This window comes from Elgaria multicarinata, chromosome 23, assembly GCF_023053635.1.
Source record: "Elgaria multicarinata webbii isolate HBS135686 ecotype San Diego chromosome 23, rElgMul1.1.pri, whole genome shotgun sequence".
In the NCBI taxonomy this organism is placed as follows: domain Eukaryota; kingdom Metazoa; phylum Chordata; class Lepidosauria; order Squamata; family Anguidae; genus Elgaria; species Elgaria multicarinata.
Window position 1 is genome coordinate 7,879,559 of NC_086193.1, and position 22,698 is coordinate 7,902,256.

General features: G+C 44.4%; 1 protein-coding gene across 2 annotated transcripts in view; it reads right to left on the reverse strand.

Annotated features, from left to right (window-relative positions):
- Window positions 1-21,897, reverse strand: part of PTBP1 (polypyrimidine tract binding protein 1) — a 43,324-nt gene extending 21,427 nt beyond the window's left edge. The window contains exons 1-6 of one of the 2 annotated variants that reach the window (XM_063147253.1): window positions 21,807-21,897; window positions 15,213-15,243; window positions 5,461-5,536; window positions 3,293-3,465; window positions 785-931; window positions 120-290 (exon numbers count right to left, since the gene is read on the reverse strand). In XM_063147253.1, coding sequence (XP_063003323.1) covers window positions 120-290; window positions 785-931; window positions 3,293-3,465; window positions 5,461-5,536; window positions 15,213-15,243; window positions 21,807-21,814 — 606 coding nt within the window. In that variant the 5' untranslated portion in view covers window positions 21,815-21,897. The remainder of the gene's footprint in view (window positions 1-119; window positions 291-784; window positions 932-3,292; window positions 3,466-5,460; window positions 5,537-15,212; window positions 15,244-21,806) is intronic. The other variant, XM_063147254.1, reaches the window with a different exon arrangement.
- Between the last annotated feature and the right edge of the window lie 801 nt (window positions 21,898-22,698).

A 22,698-nucleotide genomic window follows, 5' to 3' on the forward strand; every position in this document is an offset into this window, starting at 1 on the left:
AAGGAGACCAGATACAACACACACACACCCCTCTGCTCCCGGTTACTTGCTATGCAAGTCGCTATGGGCAGTTCTGTCACATGCCGGCCCCTGAGAGAAGTCTGGAGGCCACCTCTCACCTGATGCAGGACATCCAGGGTAACAGGGTAGAAGAGGTTTTCCACGATAATCCTCAAGACTGGACTCTGACCAGCCATGGCCATGCCGGCATCCACAGCTGCAGCAGAGGCAGAGAGTGCCAGATTCCCGGACTGAACTGAGTTTACCGCTTGCAAGGCTGCCTGAGCACGCTGTGGAGTGAAACATTTCAGAGCATCAGACGGGAGACACATGTGCAGACCCACTACCCTAGTTTTAACCTCAGCACCAGTATGTGTGTTAACAGACTGTGATTTAGTTTTGCCTCCACCATGAATTCACTAGGCAGTGCTAGACAAGCTACTCTCAACTGTCTTTCCACCTGCAGCATGGGAGTAAATTACTAACATAATTTACTAATGTAACTTACAAGATTGCTGTAAGGACAATGTGATGCTTGAACACTTTGTAGCACTATAGAAAAGAGAATTAGCTTCATGGCATGCTTTGATCTGACCCAGCGTGGCAATTTCGTATGTTCTCTCCAACCCACTTTCCTTGATTGTGTTATAGACAACTCCGTAGAAGTTCCACACCTCTTTCCGCCACAAGTTCCCATGGCTTGTTTCCTTCCACAGCAAGTCCAAGTAATGGGACATGGCTAAGAAGGCACAGCGTGGCGGCAATACTCTACAACTTGACTCACCGCCTGGTTTGGAGAGTTATCGGTCTTCAACTCTTTATGGTTGGAGAACTGGATGTAGATGGGCTGGCTCCGGAGGACAGGAGTGATCGTGGTGTAGTAGCTCACCATGGTGTTAGCGGCTTCCTCAGTGTTCATTTCTATGAAAGCCTAGTAAGGAATGACAAATAATAAATTATAATAAATGTATTTGTTACCCACCTCTCCCTCTGAATCAAGGCGGAATACAACGCAGACACATAAAGCGCAAGTATTCCTAACCCAAGCACTGCTGTTGGATTGATGATCAAGCTGTTTTTACACACAGGGCCCTTAAATACCAAATGATAACCAGGACCATGCTTTGGCCTGCCTGAAGAGACTTAGTTTAGGGACTTGCAGGGAGGACAGGCAAGGGTCATGGTGCCCAGGTGCATCAAGTCATAAAGCAGCCCTCTGATTTTATAAGGGTTCAATCCTTGGGAGTTGGGCAGCCTTCTCTAGCCTAGGTTTAAGCTACCTGTCTAATTTCCTCATGTTCAAGCACAACCTCCTTTCATGAGCCAGCTATTAGGTCTCAGTACCTAAAACTTTTACAAGAGTCCTCAACCAAGAACATGGGTCTAGGAAACATACAGCCACAGACCGGCAGGTCCAATTCTGGTGAGCCCATCCCCGAAGACCTGCCGCCTCATAGGCGCGAGAGGCAGAAGAACAACTCAATCACTTTGTTCCTCCTTCGCTTCGCCCACATGGGAGTGATGCTGCTGCACACGTATCCAGTGCTTTGAGGTGTTTGCTCAACTCCCCACAAAACCTCAAGTGGGAGACGTGGAGGAGCAAAGTAAGCCCCTCAAGTAAGCCTCTCCACGCCTAGGCATTTCCTGGCTGAGCTGGATCCCTGACCAAGGTGCTGACGGAAGGAGCGTTCCTCCAGCGGGCACCTCAGCTGGAGGTGGCTTTGCTTCACCCAGGCTTTTCCCAGCAAGGGAATGCCTGCATGGAGCAAGGCACAATCCCCCAACTGAAGCACCAGCGAGAGGAGCGGAAGTCCCCCTTGGCATTAGGCCTGAGGGAGGTGGACAATCAGCCCGTGCCCAACTCAATAAGGTTCCCCACCCCTTGTCCACACTGACTGGCAGAGACTCTTCAGGGTTTTGAACTGGGTTCTTTTCCAGCTCTATCTAGAGAGAACCTGGAAAGTCTCTGAACCAGAATCCATGCCATGAGGGGAGCACACGAGCATGGCATGTGCACTTGGTGACCAACACTGGTGTCTGGTTGTGCTGTCTCAATTCCATCCCTCCTTAGAGTAGGCCTGCTTATTGCATTTTTAACTCTCATCCTTGCACAGCTGCTGCCCTCAGACCAACATGCATCCACTTCAGCTCTGAATTGCCCTCTTCTACCACAGCAATTAAAAAAAGTCATTTTTTTATCTTTGCCTTTTGATGTTGCAATTTTCTGGGTGGCTTGCAGGATTAACCAAGGTGGTTAAGTGCTGATGCTTAGGCATGGGCAATATCATGTCGACCCTGTTCAGACAACACGCTAAGCCATGGTGGCTATGCATTTTGAGCTAAACATTATGGCTAACAATCTGCTGCAAAAGGGTTTGCAGCCTAACCATGGCTTAGCGTGTTGTCTGAACAGGCCCACTGTAGTTTAAAGCTCTTATTGCCAGTAACTAAGCCTTAGAAGAGGCATTTAAACCTTTCAGAATTACTGACATCTGCACAGAAGCTGGGAAAACAGCAACTGACTGGTGATGGGGGAAAGCGGGTGTGGCCATCTGAGGAAGGGCCGTAGGCCTGAGGTTCTCCATTCCTGGATTAATCCACAGACCCATTATTAGCCCTGCTTCTGAGATAAAACTGTAACCATGTAAAAGATTTTATTCACTCATTACAAGCAGCTGCAATATTGGTTTTAAGTTGCATTTTTTATTGTTTAGTACTTTTATTATTATGTAAGCCACTTTGTACAGGGCAACACCTTCTTGATCATCCCAGAGTGCAGGACATGGGATAACGGGCTGAAGTTACAGGAAGCCAGATTCCGGCTGGACATCAGGAAAAACTTCCTGTCTGTTAGAGCAGTATGACAATGGAACCAGTGACCTAGGTAGGTCGTGGGCTCTCCCACACTGGAGGCCTTCAAGAGGCAGCTGGACAACCACATGTCAGGGAGGCTTTAAGGTGGATTCTTGCATTGAGCAGGGGGTTGGACTTGATAGCCTTATAGGCTCCTTCCAACTCTACTATTCTATGATTCTATGAAGTGTATAAATAAATCAAATGATTTGATTTGAAGTTGAAGCTTCTATAGCTGAAGTCAAAACCTGCTGACATCTTTCTCCAACCTGGTGCCCTCGAGATGTGTTGGTGTCTAATGCCCATCATTCCCAGTACTCTGACTACAGATTATGGGAGTTTTAGTCCAACAGATCTGGGGCACCAGGATGGGGAAGAATGTGCTATGATAGAGCAATAGTTTTTAAGTTAAAGGCTCATGTGTAGATGAGTTACATACCTGATTCTTTCCTTTTAACATAAGTAAATTTGTGACCTTGCCAAATGGCAGCCCCAAGGAAATCACTTCAGCTTCTGTAACGTCACTGGGGAGTTTACGGATGTGGATTACTCGGGATGGAACTCCTGCACTTCTGCTGTCACCTTTGAACTTTTTGCTGTCGTTTCCATTGGCTGGAAAGAGATGAAACAGGAACAAGTTTTGTCTCTGGCCCAGTTAAACCAGACACAGCACTTTTCACACATTGAAGTTGTGTTCTTGCTTCACAGCTTCTGCTCCAAGTATGTAAACAGCAATTAGCATTAGGTCTTCTATTTTACGATCCGAGTTTATACCTCCAGACACAATTTAGACCTGTCATTATTAGAAATAGACCAGTTCTGATAGCAGCCTAATATAACTATTCGAACAAGGCCAGATAGGCAAATGCAGAGTTTAACACACACAAAAGCAATCCAAGAAGTATTGCATGTATTGTGTATTGTATTCCTTACATATTGCTACAAGCAGCAGCAGTAAAAGGCAGAGGAGCCATCCTCCAATACTTGGACCGATTACCGATGCCAAGCATATGTAAAACTGCTCCACTCACCCACAATTTAAATATAGGCTTCCCTAGGGTTCCATCTCCTACACGGGTCTAGTCTGTGCCTGTCTTACACCAGTGTAACTGGTAGTTGGCAGAAGCAACACAGCTGTTGCAGCCAGTTGTGCCTCAGGATGGTTTACGCACAGTCTGAGAACATGCATGCCAGCTGGTTACACAACGCAAGTATCAACAACTCTGTAATGTTTGCATATTGACTTTTTTAAACCCCCAGCTATACAACACTGTGACCCTTTCTTTCCCCTCCAAATGCAGTTGGGAAGGGGGCACTTGTTCAGCAGCACATGCTGTATCCCAGAGATTTTATAATCTGGGGGGTCATGGCTAATTTATATTTGAGTTGCCTGCAATACAGCTTATAGTTTTTCACAAACTTGACAGATGTCACATTTAGAGTTGGTGGACAAGCAGTATTTTCAGGGTTGGCTTACATGCATCAGGCATGGTGTCTTTCCCCATGCCACTGTTGTGATGCACGGCATAGCACTATGATGTGCTTCTTCTAAATGTGATGGAGAGTTGGTTACACCAGACTAAGCCAGTGCCAGGAATGAACTGCATGAGTTGCACTACAAATCACAGCTATGGCATGGGAGAGAAGACCACAAAGATGCTATTTTTAGGTGGCTCTGTTTGGTCCACAGTGTGTGGCTCATATTCTGAAGCTGCCACCCTCCAATACAATTGAGATCCTGGGAGTTGGAAATATGAATTTAGGCTTCTAATAAAAGCTGCTGGAATGCCAACAAGTAGAGCTTCTGAGCTGCATTCTGCCCTCATGTGACACTGCATTAACCAACAGCTAACCATAAACTTACAGATTCACAGGCCTCCCAGGCCTGAGGGCTAAGGCTACAGAGAAGGGAGGTGCAAGATAATAAAGGAAAGCAAACTTTTAAAAAAATCCCTTGTGCCTTACCAGCTAATTGGCAAGTGCTAGACCTACAGGTCTTAACTAGTTCTGCAAAATGTTTGGGTCAGTATCAGCAGAAAGTCATTCCGTAGCAGTGGGCCACTAAACAGTCCAACATCCAACATTCAAATACTGCAAAGATATTACTATTAAGAGGGAGCTTCGAGTCAATCATGACTGCAGGCACAACAGTGAGAGTCAAGGGGGGGGGGGGGGGAAGGCCAGTATCAAAAGCCAGGTTCCCAAGAGTCAAGAAGCACCCCATTTTCAGAGATCCTAGCAGCATGCCAACAGGTCCTTAAACATACTACTTAAGCTAAATTCCAAGTATCAGGGTGCTGGAATTTATGCTTGCAACCTTCTCTTCTGCTAGCAGTGGCCCTTACCTGCTGTTTTAAAGCTGTGCAGGATACTTCATTAGCATGAACACTATATGATGATCTAGGTAGACAGGTCAGGGTATTAGCTCTGGAGGGCGCCGTCTACCGAAACCCATCAACCCAGCAGCTAGTCTTGGGCATTCTGATGCACTCTACTCTTACAAAGCTGACTGAAACCAGCAGTCAGGGAGCTATAAGGGAAGATGGCTAGCCTCCACTAGGCCCATGCCCTTAGGGAGAGCTAAATTCTTTGGCCTAGCAATGTTACCTGCAGAAGCAGAGTTGCTGCTCATGATAAAGGGTCCGTTAGTGACACAAGTAGAGAAAAGTTCGTCAGATCCCCGCTGGAAGAGAAACAAGAAAGGGAAAAAAAGTAAGTTGACAGCACTTTGCTAAATTGTACTCAGGTACGGTGGAAACAGGAGGACGATCCAGAATCGAAATGGTAGAGAAACTGAGCAGAAGGGTGGGGGAAGTAAGGGGAAAGGTTGATTTTCCAACCCACTGAGCAGTATTACTCCAACAGTGCCCATAACCAAGGGTAACGTTTATTTTCTGAAAGAGGGACTTGCTATGCGAGATACCTTCTTGGACACAGTCAAAACAAGGAAGGGCTATTAGGATACACTGAAAGCCTAGCAACACAATTTTAATGTCGTTGCTAATTACATCCTTTTAAAGTTAAGGCAGCTTTGGCATTGTATGTATTTGTTTAGAGCCCTTGTACTTAAGCTTGCCCTCAATACTTTTCTTGCTAGTAGTTGAAGTTTCTCAAAACCTACAGTTGGCCATTCCATTTTCAGGCGTAGAATGACGAAGTGAACACCTGAGAGTAGGACGCATGAATGCTACTAACATGCACTGTAGGAACATCAGCAAGACTGGACTGGCTGCAGCACCGTGCAAACGCACACAAGGCAGAGCTAAACTTACTTCTGCACAACTGTGACATGAACCTAAGGAGGCATTTAACGCTGCCACAGATATGGCCTTACAGCCTGAGGTTTTGCTTTAAGGAAGCAGCCTGCCTTCCTCAATGCAAAGGAAATAAGGAGAGCCACAGCTTGGCTTTGCAGCATGAGGGAAGAAGTTAAGAACAGCAGCAGTCCTATCCGCTCCGAAGCTGCCATGCTTCACTGCTGACGTTAAGGTAGGAAAATGCTACGGACATTCGGAAAGGAAGCCGATGTGCAGACCAATTAAGCCACACAAAACTGAACTTCATTTCTGAAAGGGAGTGTTCTTCCAAATATGGTTTCTCCTGCAGTTATAGATGATCGCCCATGGGGAAAGGAATTGTTCCTTTGAGAGTAGCAGCTTCTAAAATGAATGGCTCAAGCTGCACCGTAATAAAGTTATCAGTTCATACCTACTTGCTGTGCGGACCTAGAGGCTGCAGAGAAAACTTTCAAGTGAAAATGAGTTTGACAGTAAACGTTTCTGAGCTTGTCTGAGGCAGGAGGCTGTTCAATGAAGACTTTATTACCAAAGTGCTAAGCCAGAGGAAGGTATTTTAACCACAACTTTGAAGGCAGTATACCAAAATGGCAATTCCAATGCTGTTATAGTGTGGCTTCTAGAATGACCTACTAACAAAGCACTTACAAGATTCCCCAAACCCACCTAAGTTGGCTGCAACAATTCCACTGCAACTCAACAGTTCTCTGTGAGATATGGCTTTATTTAGCCTCCTTTTCCACTCGAGAAACTTGATCGATCTGCGTCTTTAGTTTGTTCTTGGAGACCGGAAGTCTCCAAGTCTTCAAGGTTGTAATATTCAAAATCAAATGGACATGCAATTCTGAGAAAACCAGAAATATAAGCAGGGTTCCACAAGCATTACCTCTGCCCTTCAGAAGACAGATGCTGTTTTGAGACCAAAGGTAATCCAGAAGAAAGTTTGTTGCCATTTTCAAGGAACACACTAAGTACGTCAAAAAAATTACATTATCCAAATTTCAAGAATGGCTAGTTTACATTACAGTTTATTATTCATCTGTAGATCTGTACATAATGTTGAGTGGAAGTTTGAGGGGAAAATGTCATTGCATAAATTTACTAAATATTCTTGTCAGTCCAAAACAGGCAGACTCGACAAACAGATTGAAAGCACCTACGAACACAAGCTATTGTTTGACTTTCCTGAGTTCTCAGCCTACGGTGCCTTCAAGGTGGCAGAGAGAGGAAGCCTGTGCTACTGCTAACAGGCATTGTGGGATCTCAAAAGCATCATCATTGCTCTAAAAGCACTGGATATGGGGATGGTTGAACAGCAGTTGCAAGTAGGATGGGTATCCATTTTGTGGGAGCCGAGAGAACATATATTTACAAATATAAACTGTGTTTACAAAACACTATGAAACAGACTACCTCACAGTCTTATCTTGTCACAAAAACCCAAGGAGGCCAGCCAGAACAGGCAGGCTAGAAAAAAAAATAACCTACCCAGAACTTTAGCATAAACCCACCGTAAGGAACTTGATGCCCACCAGGTATTTTGGATCACAACACACTGCATGCCCAGCCAATGGTCAAGGATTACTGGAATTGTTGCCTATGCCTAGTATAAACCCAGAAGCCCTTGCCTGATTAAGGTTTATTTATTTATTTATTTATTTATTACATTTTTATACTGCCCAATAGCCGAAGCTCTCTGGACGGTTCACAAATATTAAAACCATAATAAAACAACCTATGCACGTTTAGACAGAAAGAAGTATTACAATTCCCAGCACCCCTCCAGGAAGTTATGCTGGCTGCAGCATACTAGGAATTTCAGGACTTTTTCTGTCTAAACATGCATTGGAATGCATCCTAAATGGTGCAAAATCCCAAAGGCATCCTGAGTGGAGACTGCACTCCCAAGGGAACAGTGAGCTAGTTAGCATTCTAAAATGATTCAAAAATGCAGGACACACTGAGCCCATTTCAGACATTGTATCAACTGTGACAACTGAGCCTTCACACAATTCATGCAACAGTTTCAGCTTTGGCCAATTGAAAGTGCATTCTATCAGCTCATGCCTCCAATTGTAGTTTATGAGCTGACTGTTCACGCGTGTTTCACTACACGGCAGGACAGGAAACTAAACACCAACACCCTGCAGCCCAAACAAAAAACAACAACAGCTACCATTCTACAGGGCTATCTCAATCTAATGCAATTTGTAGGCACATGGTTGGGGGTTTCAATTGTATGCCGTGGGGCCATTCCAATCAAAAATGAAACTTTCAGTTCGGATCAACAGACAGAATCCTGATGTGGGGAAATATTCAATATCCTAATAAAGACTAATGGGAATTTTTAGATGTTTTACAGGGGGAACTCCTTATAAAAAACACAGTTGGATGATTTCCTCAAATACCTCAGACTAGAGTTCCCTCATATCCAACGCATTCATTTCCCTGGCATGCTGCAAAGGTAAAATTCCTACTTTGATCAACTGAAGGATTGTTTTTTGGGGGGTTTGGCTGTACTCAAAAAGTAATTACATCACCAGCATCTAGCCAGTGTGTCCTGGCACATGGGACAGCCAAAATAAAGACTGCTTTGAGTACCTATCCAGGCATTGCCGCCTCCAACTACTCCAGTACTGACATCTTCCTTCACTCATGTGTATAGTTAATTCTTCCTCATCAACACATAAGCTGTAATTGGCTAGCTCTAGCACAGACTTGGCAGAACCACTTGCCTCCAAAGGAGGCTGCCTACCGCACCTCCATCTGAGGCAGGTGACAGTGGCTCCTTTGACCATGGGCAATTCACATTCTAAAAAGGATCTTCTGAAAGAGAAATTCACACTGCCGGGACAGGGGATGTGGCCGAATTACCCACGCCCATGAAAAGGTAGTGCTGGTACTGTAGTTTCCATATATTCCCCTAGTTCTGCGCAAGCCTATCTTATAGGCATCTAAGCCTTTGACATGACCTGGATAAAGCTTAACAGCCACTACCCAAATGTGTCAGTTGAAGATAGCAAAATTCCTGGAATTGATAATGCCTCTAGCATGAAACACCTTTTAGCTTGGCCTCCAGATTATGCTATGAATAGAAGAAGCTGTGCTGGATCAGACCAAGGTCCATCTAATCCATAATTCCATTCCACACGGATGCCTGTGGGAAACCCACAAGTAGGACATACGTGTTCTGCAACTACAAAAAGAGAACTACACATGAGTTGTCCACTTGTAACTTAGAAGGCTGTTACAATTCCACCTGTGTATCCACCCCATCCCGCCGCCTGAAGTGGATGGCAGTTTAGCTAGATCAAAAGGCACCCAAGGGGCAGCATTCCAGATGAGACCAAAGGCAGATAATGACCCAAAATTTCTGCTTGCCCACAATTCTTTTACCTTTTGCTTAGAATGATGAAATGTTGAAGATAATGAACTTCTGGATTTGATACCTGGCATTAAAGTAATTAAAAGTAATTCACCACCACCACCCACCAACAAATAATGCCCAGGGCAAATATGCAAGAGATTAGGGACAATGATAGCTTTAATAAAGACATCTAAAGACAGTTTAATAAAGATGTCTAAAGATAGTTCAAAAGCACAATATTCACCAGATGCTAAAGAGGAGCTGATTTTAGCCTCAGAAAAGGCAACAATAGCTAGCAATGTGCTATCAAACAGTACTATAAATCTAAACTGGTCTCAGTCCTGTTTAATGGTTTTAACAGGAACCTTGGAAACTAGCTTTGTTGGGGACTTCTGGGAGTACTCCCAGCACCACAAGGAAGTTCCTATTAGAACTCCTATGTGGAGTTTATGAGCTGTGAGAACTGGGAAATTCAAGGCCCGCAAGTTGCAAGGTCACTTAGCTTGATGACATAAATCAGGGGTCGCACACAGCCTTCGGGCCACATGTGGCTCCCACCAAAATTCAAGGCACTGGCAAAATAATTGGTGGTTTGCTAATGAATTTGGCAGCAAACTGCTACAAATGGGTAAAAAGACCAAACTTAGCTTGAAAATGAGCGAAATCCATCCCTTCTACCCCTCCAGAATTGTTTGACACCAAATTCAGCAGCAAACTGGTGAAATTTGTTTGTGCTGCCACTGCTAGTCAGCAGTGTTGTGCAGGAGTGCACCCCACCCTGGGGGCAGGTTGAAAGTGGGTCCCAGACCCCCACCCCAAATAATCCACCTCTGAAATACATGAATCTGTGGCCTTAGCTAGACCTAAGGTTTATCCTGGGATCGTCCCGGGGTCATCCCTGTTCATGTAAATGACACACAGGATATCCCGGGAGCAGGCAGGGACGACCCCGGGACGATCCTAGGATAAACCGTAGGCTAAGGCCTGTGTCTTTCAGCTCAGCAAGACTCACTGTTGATATGGCTAACTGGAATCTGAATTTCTCCCAGTCCTGGATATGGCAATTGGTTTTAAAATCAGAAAGTGCCTCCCTTTTAGTGCTCAGTTCTACAACTATCCAGATTTTCCAAGTGGCACACAACAGTCCCTTGTTAACCAAGTTTGGTTGCTTCTCTCAAGACTCTTCAGGCCAATTAGGTGTCCTTTTTCCCATTCAACATGATAAAAATCTTTGTTAGCACTCTCCAGTTAGCTGAAACGCTATCTGTAAGGATGTATAACCGAATTGACAAACCCAACAGTTACTGCAATATAAATAACCACTCACTCCCCCTGCTCCCAACATTACTTAATGTCTGAAACAGGTTAAGTATGCCAAGCAAGCTTCAGGAAAGTGAATCACTAAGCACCTTTGCTTTAATTTTGTTTGCACAAAGCAACAGCAGGGAGCTGAAGTGACATTTCAATTCTGAGGTAAATAAGGAAGTATTTTGCTCCTTCATATTAAGGCAGGCACACACACATTTTTATGGGTGCATTGATACTGGTCATTTGTCCATGATGCTGCAGACCGTACTCTACTAGGGATAGGTTGTTGATAGGTAGTAGCAGTTCTGGTATTTTCCTTGGATGTTTGTGAGATGGCAGCTCAAATCATATATCCACATGGTTTGCCTTAGCCCTACAGAGAGGCTAAACCATAGTTTGAGCTTCAAAACATATAAGCAAACCATGATTTAGAGTACTTGCTGCTTGTGTCTCCCATGTGCTCAGAAAATCATGATCCAGAGCTGCACATCTACTTCCATTTTTAGCTTGCACACCACTCCTGTAACTATACTGCAACTCTGTTTCCCAATGGAGACATCATAGCAAACTATAGTTAAGCTTCCTTAACCACAATTTTAGCATAATCTCTGAACTGAGAACACACAGATGCTTCTAGTTCATTTGCCTTTCCCAAGCAGAAAGAATTTGGCAAAGTGCCCTTTTGATATCCTCTATACTGCCTTAAATTCCATGGGACAACAACTCTTGCTCTTCTGTGTGGAGAATTGCATCAGATTAATCCCCATGAATGAGGCTGTATAGCACTTGCTGGTTGAAAAGGTATAGAAGTCTAGATTTTTCTCATGTTGGCTGCTAAAGTAGCTAGTCAACTTCTGCCCATTTTCTGAAGTGCTGTTCATGATTGGAGAAGCACAGTAACACACAAGTCCTACCTGACCTCTCTTGCAAGGCCCAGACTCCTATGCAGAAAAGCTATAGAATAAACGTGTCTTTAGAGTGAATCTCAGGGGTGTGGCTACAGTAAAACAGCTCAGAATTCCTGAGCTTAGAGTAACCAAGTTATGCAGTCATTCTTGTCTGATAGGGTACTCCACACCCAACTAACTGCTGTCAGCATTTACAATTATAAGCCACTATATGATTCCCATCCAAACAAAGTTCTAAAGCATTTCTTAAATATTGTTACAACACTAAAGATAGCATCTCAAGCCCAGTTTTGTTACATATCCAGCAGCTGCACTTGAAAATTCGCCACTGCATAAGCTTGACAAAAACAATGATGGAACTGGAAGTTTTAGGGACAGACATGATGACAGGGCATAGTTACTGGCAGCATGGATGCATGATCTGGGATGGCCCAAGAATTATGAGGTGTGGAGGTATTCAAATTCTCAAAACCACTATTTCAATTTCACAGCACCTTTGTAGCCATAGAAGTAAATTAAAGAACTGTTGTACTTTGCCCGTGGCTATCTGTTGGAAATTAAGGTATCTTGCCCTATGAACCAGGAACATTTGAAACTAGCCTGTTCTAGGAAGGTTAGGTATACTAAAATTTATCACATAGCAGCTAGGCCACATAATGCAATACAAGTCTTACTGCAAATGCAGGAGAACTTCTTTGGCATCTGCTTCAGATATTCCATTTTTTAGGAGAGGATAGCCATCCAAAAGAGCTCATGAATCCAAGAAAAAAAAGTAGATCAACATCGCCATCCAGAAAAGCCTGCCATGCACTTGAAAACTGTGGATACTCCACAAGATGGTAGGCAAAGCTTAGCCAAAACTAGGAACTGATTTTCACTTAGAAAAAATATATTTCTAACTCACCTGTGGTCTATTAGTATGGACCAAATTCTATCAACGTAAACAGTTTATTTCATGAAAGGGCCACCCAAGTTGGTCATCACTCATTTTAAAAAAAAGAAGAAGCAAGGTTACTACTAATTACTATTAGTTTTGATCACCTTCAGAACAAAAACCACAAATCAAATAGCAACAATCAACCAAGCTAACATTTTAACCAAACCTATAGTCTGGCTACTCAAAATGGAAGCCAATTCCTTTAGTCTAAATTGACTATCACTACATGATACCCTCAGACTACTTTAGGTGACTATTTTATGCAATTTTGTTATTGATCTCCAACACTTTGAGGGCCAAATGATTAGAGAACTGTTATTTGTGGTTATTATATTTCCAAACAAGATTTTATTTATGGCTTTAGCACTAGAAACCCCTTGTACAACATGAAGACTTACCTGCTTAAACAACAGGCTTAAACTACTTTTCATGCTGATAGTACAAAACAGGAAAGATTGATGGGTGGACACCATTCTGCAGGGAAGCAACATCTTCAGCCAAGAGTAATCCCTCCTGTCTGGTTTTCAAGTTTGCTTCCCAGCATTTTAAGGTATTCTTATTTGGTTTGACAAACCAAAACAACTTTGAAGATCTCCTTCACAGGATTTTTGAGTGAATAAATAAGACTGTAGGAAATATGGCATACTGAAGCACAGAAAGCTAAAATATACAATACGCAATACTAAAGCCATAGTAACTTGGGGCGAGATTTAGACATGTAGCATAACAAGATGGCAGAGCAAATCATCAGTTAAGGCTGCAGATGGAGACTATATTTTGAATGGTCCCTTAAATGAGACCATTGCAAAGGAGAAAGTCAAGCTATCACAGGGACAGGTTTCCTTGCTGCCATGCTAGTGTTTCATTTGGCAGGGAGTGTTTTATTTTACATCACGGAAGCGTCTGAAAACACCTTACGTGCAATTTGAAGAGACACAGTCTTGCTTACCACCTCATTACTACTGCAAGTGTAGCTCCAGACTCAAATGTTACTACAGAAGCAAATTACTAATGTTTCTCTTCAGCTGCAATGGCTAGACAGCAATCTGTTCCCAACAAGGATTTCACTGTTTCGCTGTTGCAGATGCATTCAAAAACCAAGAAAGGGTAAGTTTTGCAGAGAACAGAAGTCTCCTCATATGTAGGGCAATGTTAGCTGCATACCCTACGTGTTTCCCATATTTTCAGACTGCAAAAGTGCTAATCAACATCCCCTTGTGTCAGCACATGTGGCTCACAGATGTGGACAAGCCTGCTACAGCAAGCCCACCAAGAGCCAGCTTGCTGTATCCTTTGAACTGAAGATGCAAGTTGAGGGTTGGAATTCCTTCACTCACATTCTTGGCCCGGGGCCTGAAGCCATAATTGCTGTTCCCATGGCAAAGATCCTGGCCTCCCTACAAAACCAGGTCTATCCAGCCAGGCGAAGCAAATTGCTCTCTAGCAGGGCTCGCAACCAGAGTACACTGAAGGCACATTGCAGAGCCTGTGCCATTTATTATGTAGTATGCAGATATTTCAGCCTCTTTGCTTATTATAGTAGAAGAAGTTCAGGCAGAAATTTAGGGCCAGGCTAGTTTTTCCAAAGTCAATGTTTGCCACAGAAGTACAATTTTATACCCTCCATGTATTATTAACAAGGACAGCATTTTAAAGAGTATCTAATTCCTAGGTAAGGCACCAGCAAATATTTTAACACCCTGAATCTCATTTTCTTAGTATCGGGCCAAAATGGAGGCACTATCCTCAAACATTTGCAAACCTGGAAAGCCAGCTACATTGGATTTTTTCCAGGCCTAAGCCACCCGTCCCTGTAATCAAAGCTACAAAGCCAACAGTGCTTTTTCTCCCAAGTTAAATGTTGGCCCCCAACCCCTTCCCCACCCCAGGTTGACAGCACAACCTCAGATACAATTAAAAACTTTTTGAGCAGAAAACTTTCAAAATTGATAATTAAAGAGAGTTGGGAGCGTCAGCAACACATTAAGGAATAGGTTGCCATCTCTCCCAGCTGAACTAGGAGTGAGGTGTGGTCTACTTGTCTGTACATTTCTCAGTTACAAAGTTCTGCATTTTAACTATGTCCTACTACGTCCTCACAGTTAGACTATCATTTGATGTTTGCCGGTACATGGGTTTTTCCTGCAAACACTGTTTTGCATTGTCATTCTCTGTAGATAAGAGTAAGGCCTCACCACTACTACTTCACATGAACTGAATGTGAGCCACAGAACACAGGTACTTCTCTGGAGCTGTATGTTCCAGGGGAAAATTGATAGTAAGTGGGCAAACTGTTTTTCGAGGAAGCTTGCCTGCCATTAATGATCTTCCCAAGGGGCATCCAAGGACCTCAGTTTCCTGGATCCTAGCTTGAAAGCCAACAGACCATAGCTCCAGCACAACAACAGTGTGACAACTATTGCATAAGCCTCACACCATGAAACAGTCACAAAAAGCCAATGCTTTAAAACAGATCACTGTCATAGGAACAGCTTACAGTACAATGTATTTGTTGAAGCAATGAAAGTAATAGAAATGCCTACCTTTGTACCAACTGTTATATCTTGGACAATGCTGTAAAGGAAGGAAAAGGGTTACAAAATTAGATTGTTTGCACATATATCCAGGACAGTTGATAAAAAAATGTAACATACAACTCTTGGCAAGGAAAAACCTTGCGTGCATAAAAGAATGGTGAAGAGCCAGAGGTATTCAGAAATGTAGTGCATGGGAAGCTGTACTTCTTCCAGCAAAGCACATCATAAACAGGGTAAGAGCCTGCTCTTCTTAAGAATGCAACACAACCAGGCTTTGGATTTCTTCCAAGTCAAAGGACAGATGTGCTACATGCAGCTACATCAGTCTGTAAAAGCTTCATAGTGACATTTATCCCCTTATTAACTTAATTACTCTGAGAGAAATTTAAACATTCACAGACTCTTGCGGCACCCTTAAAGACTAACAAATTACGCTGGAATAAGCTTTCATATACTATATCCCACTTCATCAGTTGCATGGAGTTCTATGGAGAGTTTCAGGGTCATATGTAGGGGGACAGATGGAAATTAAATGCAGAAACCACTGACAATGACAACTGCATTAACAATGGTCAGTCACAGTGTAGTTGTTGCTGATAACACAACTATCCGGGCACTAGGAAAGCCCATAATGTGATAAAAATCCTTTCAAACCTTCCCAAACCTTGGCCATCCAGACGTTTTTGACTATACAAACTCCCAGCATTCCTGACCATCGGCCACACTGGGAGCTGAAATCCAAAACACTTGGGAGGGCAGCAGGTTGGAGAAAACTGTTTAAGCTGTCACACGAGTTTTTGCTACATTAGAGTAACTCATCTAGAAACTGACTGCGGTTTTACTGCAATCAGTTTCTAGACCTGTTATGCTTCTATCGAGTTCTGAAGAGTAGGCTCTTGTATTTGATGAGTTATCCCATATCAAATTAGTTTTTAAAGGTGCTACAAGGTCTGTCATTTGCTACTGGCATGCCAAACTAATCTTCCTAAATCTGGCCCTGAAATCTAATTACTGAGGTTGGACCTTCGATCTCATGCATTCAATCACCTTCCCAGCCCTTATTGCAGAGCCTGAATTCCCCAGCCCTTGGGGTCTGCAACTGTCTCAACAGATTCTACCCTCTCTTCTCTAATCAAACATTACCGAGTCTACAGTGCTGCTAGAGGTCCACATCTGCCTAGGGAGGCCTAGCTCAACTATGCCAACAGCAGCCGAAACTCACCATCGTCCTAACTGCCTGTTCCTTTGGCTTAAATAGCTTGGCTCGTTGTATTATAGAGCACAAGACAATACAGACCCCCAAAATAGGTTGACAATCTTCTACAGAACCAAAAGAACACCTATACTCTTATCTCAGCAATTTATTTATTTAAGCATTTTTATCCTGCCATTCAGCCAAAAAAGGCTCACGGCGGCTTACAAAAATATTTCTTGACAATTGCTATGCAAGGAACATTTTGGGTTCTGACTAATACTTGAATGCCATACCGCTAGACATTTTTTTAGACAAGAGCTTAGTTTACCGCTTCTCTTGCTCCCAGTTACTTGGCAACATTAAGGGAACCAGACAGCCTTTGCATTTATCCCAGCAAGCCATTGGTTTCCCTTGCATCCAACTATCTGTGTGTTTCTTCCTTAAGCCAACTTTTGCCATGTCATCATAACCCCAGCAGCTCACAGCTAGCACTACATCTGATTCAAAAATGTCTGCAAGAAGAGCTACAACTTAGCAGCATTCATTGTTACAGACCATTACTAAAAAAAAGCTCAGTTAAGGAATGCATTTTTTTACAATCCCACTGGCATTTGGAATTGCCAGCGGAGACAAATGGGTTTTGTTGAGATCTTGAATGCTAACTCGAGCGGACTAATTAAACCCATCTGTGTATTATCAGCAAAGCCCAACCAAGGAATGTTTTACATCACCCCTTCAGTGCCCAAAATATATAAGCACTAAAAAAAAAAAATACGCTCCTTCAAACTCAGCAAACTGAAAGCTGTTTTGCTCCTGTTAATCAGCAGGAGGAAACTCCCAAGGAAGACAACCAAGTTCACACTCTCAAAAGTCACTTCTGTGAGCAAGGACTTCTATTTCCTGTTTCAGGGAATGGGGATTCATACAAGGAAAACTTTACATGAAGCAGTTTTACTTGGGACAGCAGGTTTAAAGTGATCCTAATTTTGTTTAGTTTTTTTTAAAAAAACACACGTTTAGTTTCTACCAAGAAGCTGAAATTAGCCATTTAGAAAGCACTGTCAGCTTATAATGTTTTTGCTCAGTGAAGACTCTCAGCTTGTATGTACTTTTGACCTGCTTTCCAAGGCACAGAAGCAAGTTCTAACATACAGAAAGACTTATTTCCTGTGGAAGGGTAAGCCTGAGACCAAAAAAACAAACCAACCACTATGCAAAATGTAAACTGTGCCAGCCACAAGAGTTCTGTATATATCAGAAGCCAAGGTTCAGGATCTTAACTGGCAAGAGTATAAAATGTGAACTAGCTAGAAACTTAGTAAGATTTCCAACAGGCGATTCCACATTTCCCCTCTCAACAGGGCAGCAAGTATCACTTACACAGTGAAAGAAGAGTGACCTAGTTGCAAAAGCAGACCTGTCAACAGTAATCATTTATTCAAGTCTTGTTCTCACTAACTGTAGCAAACCTACAACTCTTTCCATATATTAGTTTGCATGATGTTGGGTGCATCAGACAATACAAGAATACCTCTACAACTCTTTCACATTACAATTACTATTTGCTCCCATTTAGCATCTCCAGCATTTAAATGGCGTAAGAGCTAAAATCATCTATTGGTTGTTCAAAATTGGATGCTAATTTAGTGATTTAGTGACACATTGGCTCTGTTCAGAAGACACCTTAAACTATGGCTTTAACCACAGTGGATAAGCCAGAAAGCCGGGCTGTGTTCAGAAGACCCCTTAAACCACAGCTTTAACCATGATGAATAAAGCAAAAAGCCTTATCCACAGTGGTTAAAGCCGTGGTTTAAGGTGTCTTCTGAACACGGTCTGGCTTTGTGGCTTAACCACCATGCTTAAAGCCATGGCTTAAGGTGTCTTCTGAATGGGGCCATTAAAGAGCTCTCAAGACTCTTTAATGTATTGTATTTTATATTGTATTTTATATTATGGTTTTATACTGTTGTTTTATACTTTGAATGGTTTTAATTTTTGTGAACCGCCTAGAGAGCTCCGGCTATTGGGCGGTATAGAAATGTAATAAATAAATAAATAAATAAGACTGACAGTATTGAGCAATTATTGGGAACAGATACCTTTAAATGCACAAGCAGACAGAGCTGTTTATTATGTAGGATGGATAACCCCTAACCATAAACTACTGGTCATGTTCTAGCAAGCATGATCCTAGTCACATATACTTGGAAATATCTTATTACTTCTACTGGATATTACTTCCATGTGTGATTAAGACTGTAGGTTATATGACTTGGCACCAAGTACATAAAGCACTATTAGCCAAGTAAGAGCCATTATTTAAATAGACAAAACAACTTTAAGGAGTTGAGCAAACAAACGCCCTAGGAAAAGAACCCCATCAATGGGGAAGACTAGTGGTTAGAAGCAGTGACTACAAAGAGGAAAAGTTGTTGATTACAGAATCCTGTTGTGGCATGAGGGCTGAAATAGTTTCATACACTCACCTAGCCTTATATTTAACAAGGACACTAACAAATAGGTATTTTACCTTTTTAGCCATTGACAGCTGGGGCTGGATCAAGACTTGGTCAATGTTACAGTAGCCCCACTGAAATCAATAAGATGTCAGTCATGCCTAACTTAAGTCTCACTGGTTTTAATAGGTCTAGTCTAAGCATGACCAAGTCTGAATCCAATCCCTAGTGTCTAAGAAGTTTGATGGTGGACCAAGGAATACAATGAAAAATCGTTCTGCTCTGAACCACACACTTCTGCAGTTTTGTGGGATGACAAAGCAGCACTTCAGAAGCCTAGACTTGCAGGAAGATGCTGTGGCACTGTAGAGACCATCTGGTTTAGGGTGACAGAAGCGCCTGCTTTATTGTGGCATAAGCTCTCATATAGGCCAATAAGGTATACTTCCATCAAGTGCAAAAATACTGACCTAGCTCATAGGGTTGTGGTAAGGGTTGCTAAGAATATGTGAGAACACTTAATTGCGTGCAATGCCAAGTACCTGGCATTAGACTAACCACAAGCTCCTGCAATCCCCCTTTGCCTTCTACATTTTTGTCTTCAAGGTCACCTCTAGGTGACTCAACATAGAAAAGCAAAGCCACTTCCTTGGACACACACTGCTCTCCACACCCAGGTAACAAGCCTCCACCCATCTGAGCCTGCAGAGCAAATCTAGATTCTCATGCAAAATGTGGAAGGAAGTGTTCGCACCCCTTCCCATGCGAGGAAGGAAGAAGTGGAAGAACATAAAACCTCCCACCAAGCATTTCTGCAACACACAGAAAAGCAGATAAGAACTTTTCCCAGCACCCAGAAAAATCCATGTCAGGAGCTAATGGAGAAGATACTGCACAGCAACACATTAAACCACCTTCTCATAACATGGCAAAGAAGAAAGGAGAATACCTAAAAACAGTTTTGAACAAACAGAGATGTGACAATTAAGATGACTATTTCCATGTTCTACATGAATGTACCTAATTCCTCCTTCCTCTCAGGCATTCTCTTAGGACTCTACAAGAGGAAGGCCACTCGCATGCCCCAGATGCCTATATGTAAGATGCTCAGACAGGAATAAAAAGGGGGAATGAGAGCAAGTGAGGAAGAAGCTGGGCCTTGGGCCCCTTCACTCTTGGATGTCAAAATTTTGAGGCACGTGGGGACAATATATATTTGCCATCACCAAGTGATGAGATGAAGGCATATTTACAAAACTGACATGGCCAATAAATGGTCTTCAGGAAAACATGGAGACCAGGAATCTAAAATGAGAGCACAATGAAAAAGGTCTTCATTTCCAAACCAGGATTGGGAAGGGGGTAAAAGGGCAACACAAGTGTCTAGGGAAATAAGAGGATGCAGCACACCTGTCCAACCCAATAGGAAAAGGGTATTTGAAAGTATAGCTACTGAAGGAAAGGCATCAGAGTGGTGTAGTGGCTAAAGTGTCGGAGATCACGGTTCTAGTCCCCACTCGGCCACGGAAACCCACTGGGTGACTTTGGGCCAGTCAGACTCTCAACCCAACCCACCTCACAGAGTTGTTGTTGTGAGGATAAAATGGAGAGGAGGAGGATTATGTACTTGGGTTCCTTGGAGGAAAAAGGGCGGAATATAAATGCAATAATAAAAATAAAACACATTCCTAAAACTATAGGGCAGAAAATAAAGTGGGGAAGTCCACTCTGCAGGCTAACCAAGTTTGCTCTGTACTTGGGAGTAGCATGAAAGGATGGGCCTCAGCAGCCTTCAGCCTTGTTCCAGTTTGTACCTTCAGCCACAACTCTCACCCTTCCCGGTGGAGATGAGCAGTTTTATCCCACCCCTTGATGCCTTTTCCCCCACAGAGATTGGGGGGGGGGAGAATTACTTTGTAGCTCTTACAAACGAACAACCCCCCCTCCTCTTTTGCTGTCCTTTTGTCTCTTCCTCCCGGTCAGCCAGCCGCTTCCCTTTTTCTTAAACTCGCTGAGAAGGAAGAGCAGCGAAAGAATGAGAGCAAAAGAATAAAAAGAAAGGAAAGCCCTTGGGCCAACATGCGGGGGGTCGGAAAAACAGGGCGCAGAAATGGGGAAGGGGGCGTGGTCAGGAGGCGAGCACGAGGGAGAAAGTTCCGAAAGAGGGGCAGGAAGTGGGGGTGGAAGAGAAGCGAGAGGAGAAGCAACCAGAACGCCAACTTTTCCTTCTCCCAGCCTAAGTCTCAACCTGGCTGGGGATGATGGGGGTGGAGTCCCAACACATCCGGAGGAGGGCACGGGGGGTAGGAAGAACATTGCGGGGAGGGAAGAGGTGCGCGCGCACCCGCAGAACCTTGCCAAGGAGGGGAGCGGCGGGAGCGCGCGCGGCCAGGCTTTAGAACGCGGATGTGCGCGCGCGGCGAAGGAACCCAAACCGTTCCCCGAAGGGGGCGGGGGGGAGGAAAGCAGCGCGCGCAGCCGGGTGTTGGGCGTGCGGGGGGGGGGTGGCGGTGGCAGAGAGGGAAAGAGCGAGCAGAACTCTCAGAGGAAGGGAGACGGTGACGCGGGCGCGCGCCTCAGAACTTTTAAAGGCGGCGCGCGCGAAGAAGCGGCCCGAGTGGGAAGCGAGGCGGCGGCGCTGGGCGGCGGCTGCGCGCGCATCCCCCCCGCTCCCCCGCCATTCTGCCACGGGAACGCGCCCGAACTTTCCGAAGGGCGCCACGAGGCCCCGGCTTGGGCCTTCGCTCACTCGCGCTCCCTCCCCTCACAGAACCGGTGACTCCCGTCGCAGCCCATGAAGCGCGGCCTCTTCTCGGCCGCCGCCGCCGCCTCCCCCACGCGACGCGGTCAGGTGAGCCTGGCGCCCCTCCTCGCTGCCCTGAGGTAATTTTTCCTCCGCTTAACCCGCCCCGTCCCTCAGCCCGCTGTCCTCCCTCATCCGCTCACCCGTCCATGGCACACGAAGGCGACCCGAAGGGAAGCGGAGTGCAGGCGCTGGAGTAGCAGGAGCGGACCCAACGGCTACGTGTTATATAGACTCACAAAATGGCGGCGTGGACAGGGCCCGCCCTCTGCTCCCTCTCCGCGCTGAAGCCCCATTGGCTGACTGGGCTGTCGCTTTAATGAGGCGGGCAACGGAGCCTCGCGGCGTCGGCAAAGCGCTCCCAATGGGGAGCGTTCATTGGGTGAAACTAAGCGGCGGGGGCGGGCTCAAGCTGCGGCGCGCGGCTCGATTGTCCGCCGGGCGACGCGTGGGGGCCATGTCGAGCGCGGGCGGTGAAGGCCGGGCGGCGGCCATCTTAAAAGAGGTGAGCGTTTGCGCCCTCGCCTAGGCTTCCTCTATCACCTTTGTCTCGAGAGTGGGCAGGGAGCAGTCGCCATTTTGGGTATGGGCAAATGACTCCCACAGGCGTCTAGCGTTGAAGCCTGGTATGAAGCCTTCGAGGTCATTTTGGAAGATGGCACTACCTCAGCCTAGCCAATGAAACATATTACGGATTCAAAAAGAGCAAATTCCACGGGATAACAATTATAAATAAATAAATAGGGAGTGGATGTTATGTGACTCAGCATTCCTACCAAAGCTTTCCTGGGTATTTTAACAATTTTTTCACTTGTGTTTTCCCCCCCTGTATCTAGTTTGATAAATACATTATTTGATTTTTTAAAATTATAAGTGAAATCGACACATTCTTATTCAGTTTAGCCCTTCCCTCCCTTGCTTTCCATATATACAGTTTTAGCTGTATGCCCCTTGGGGCAGAAACTTTGTAATGTCCTTGCTTTGTGCAGGCCAAGGATGCATTGCTGCCCATCCGTTCAGCATTTAAACCCCACT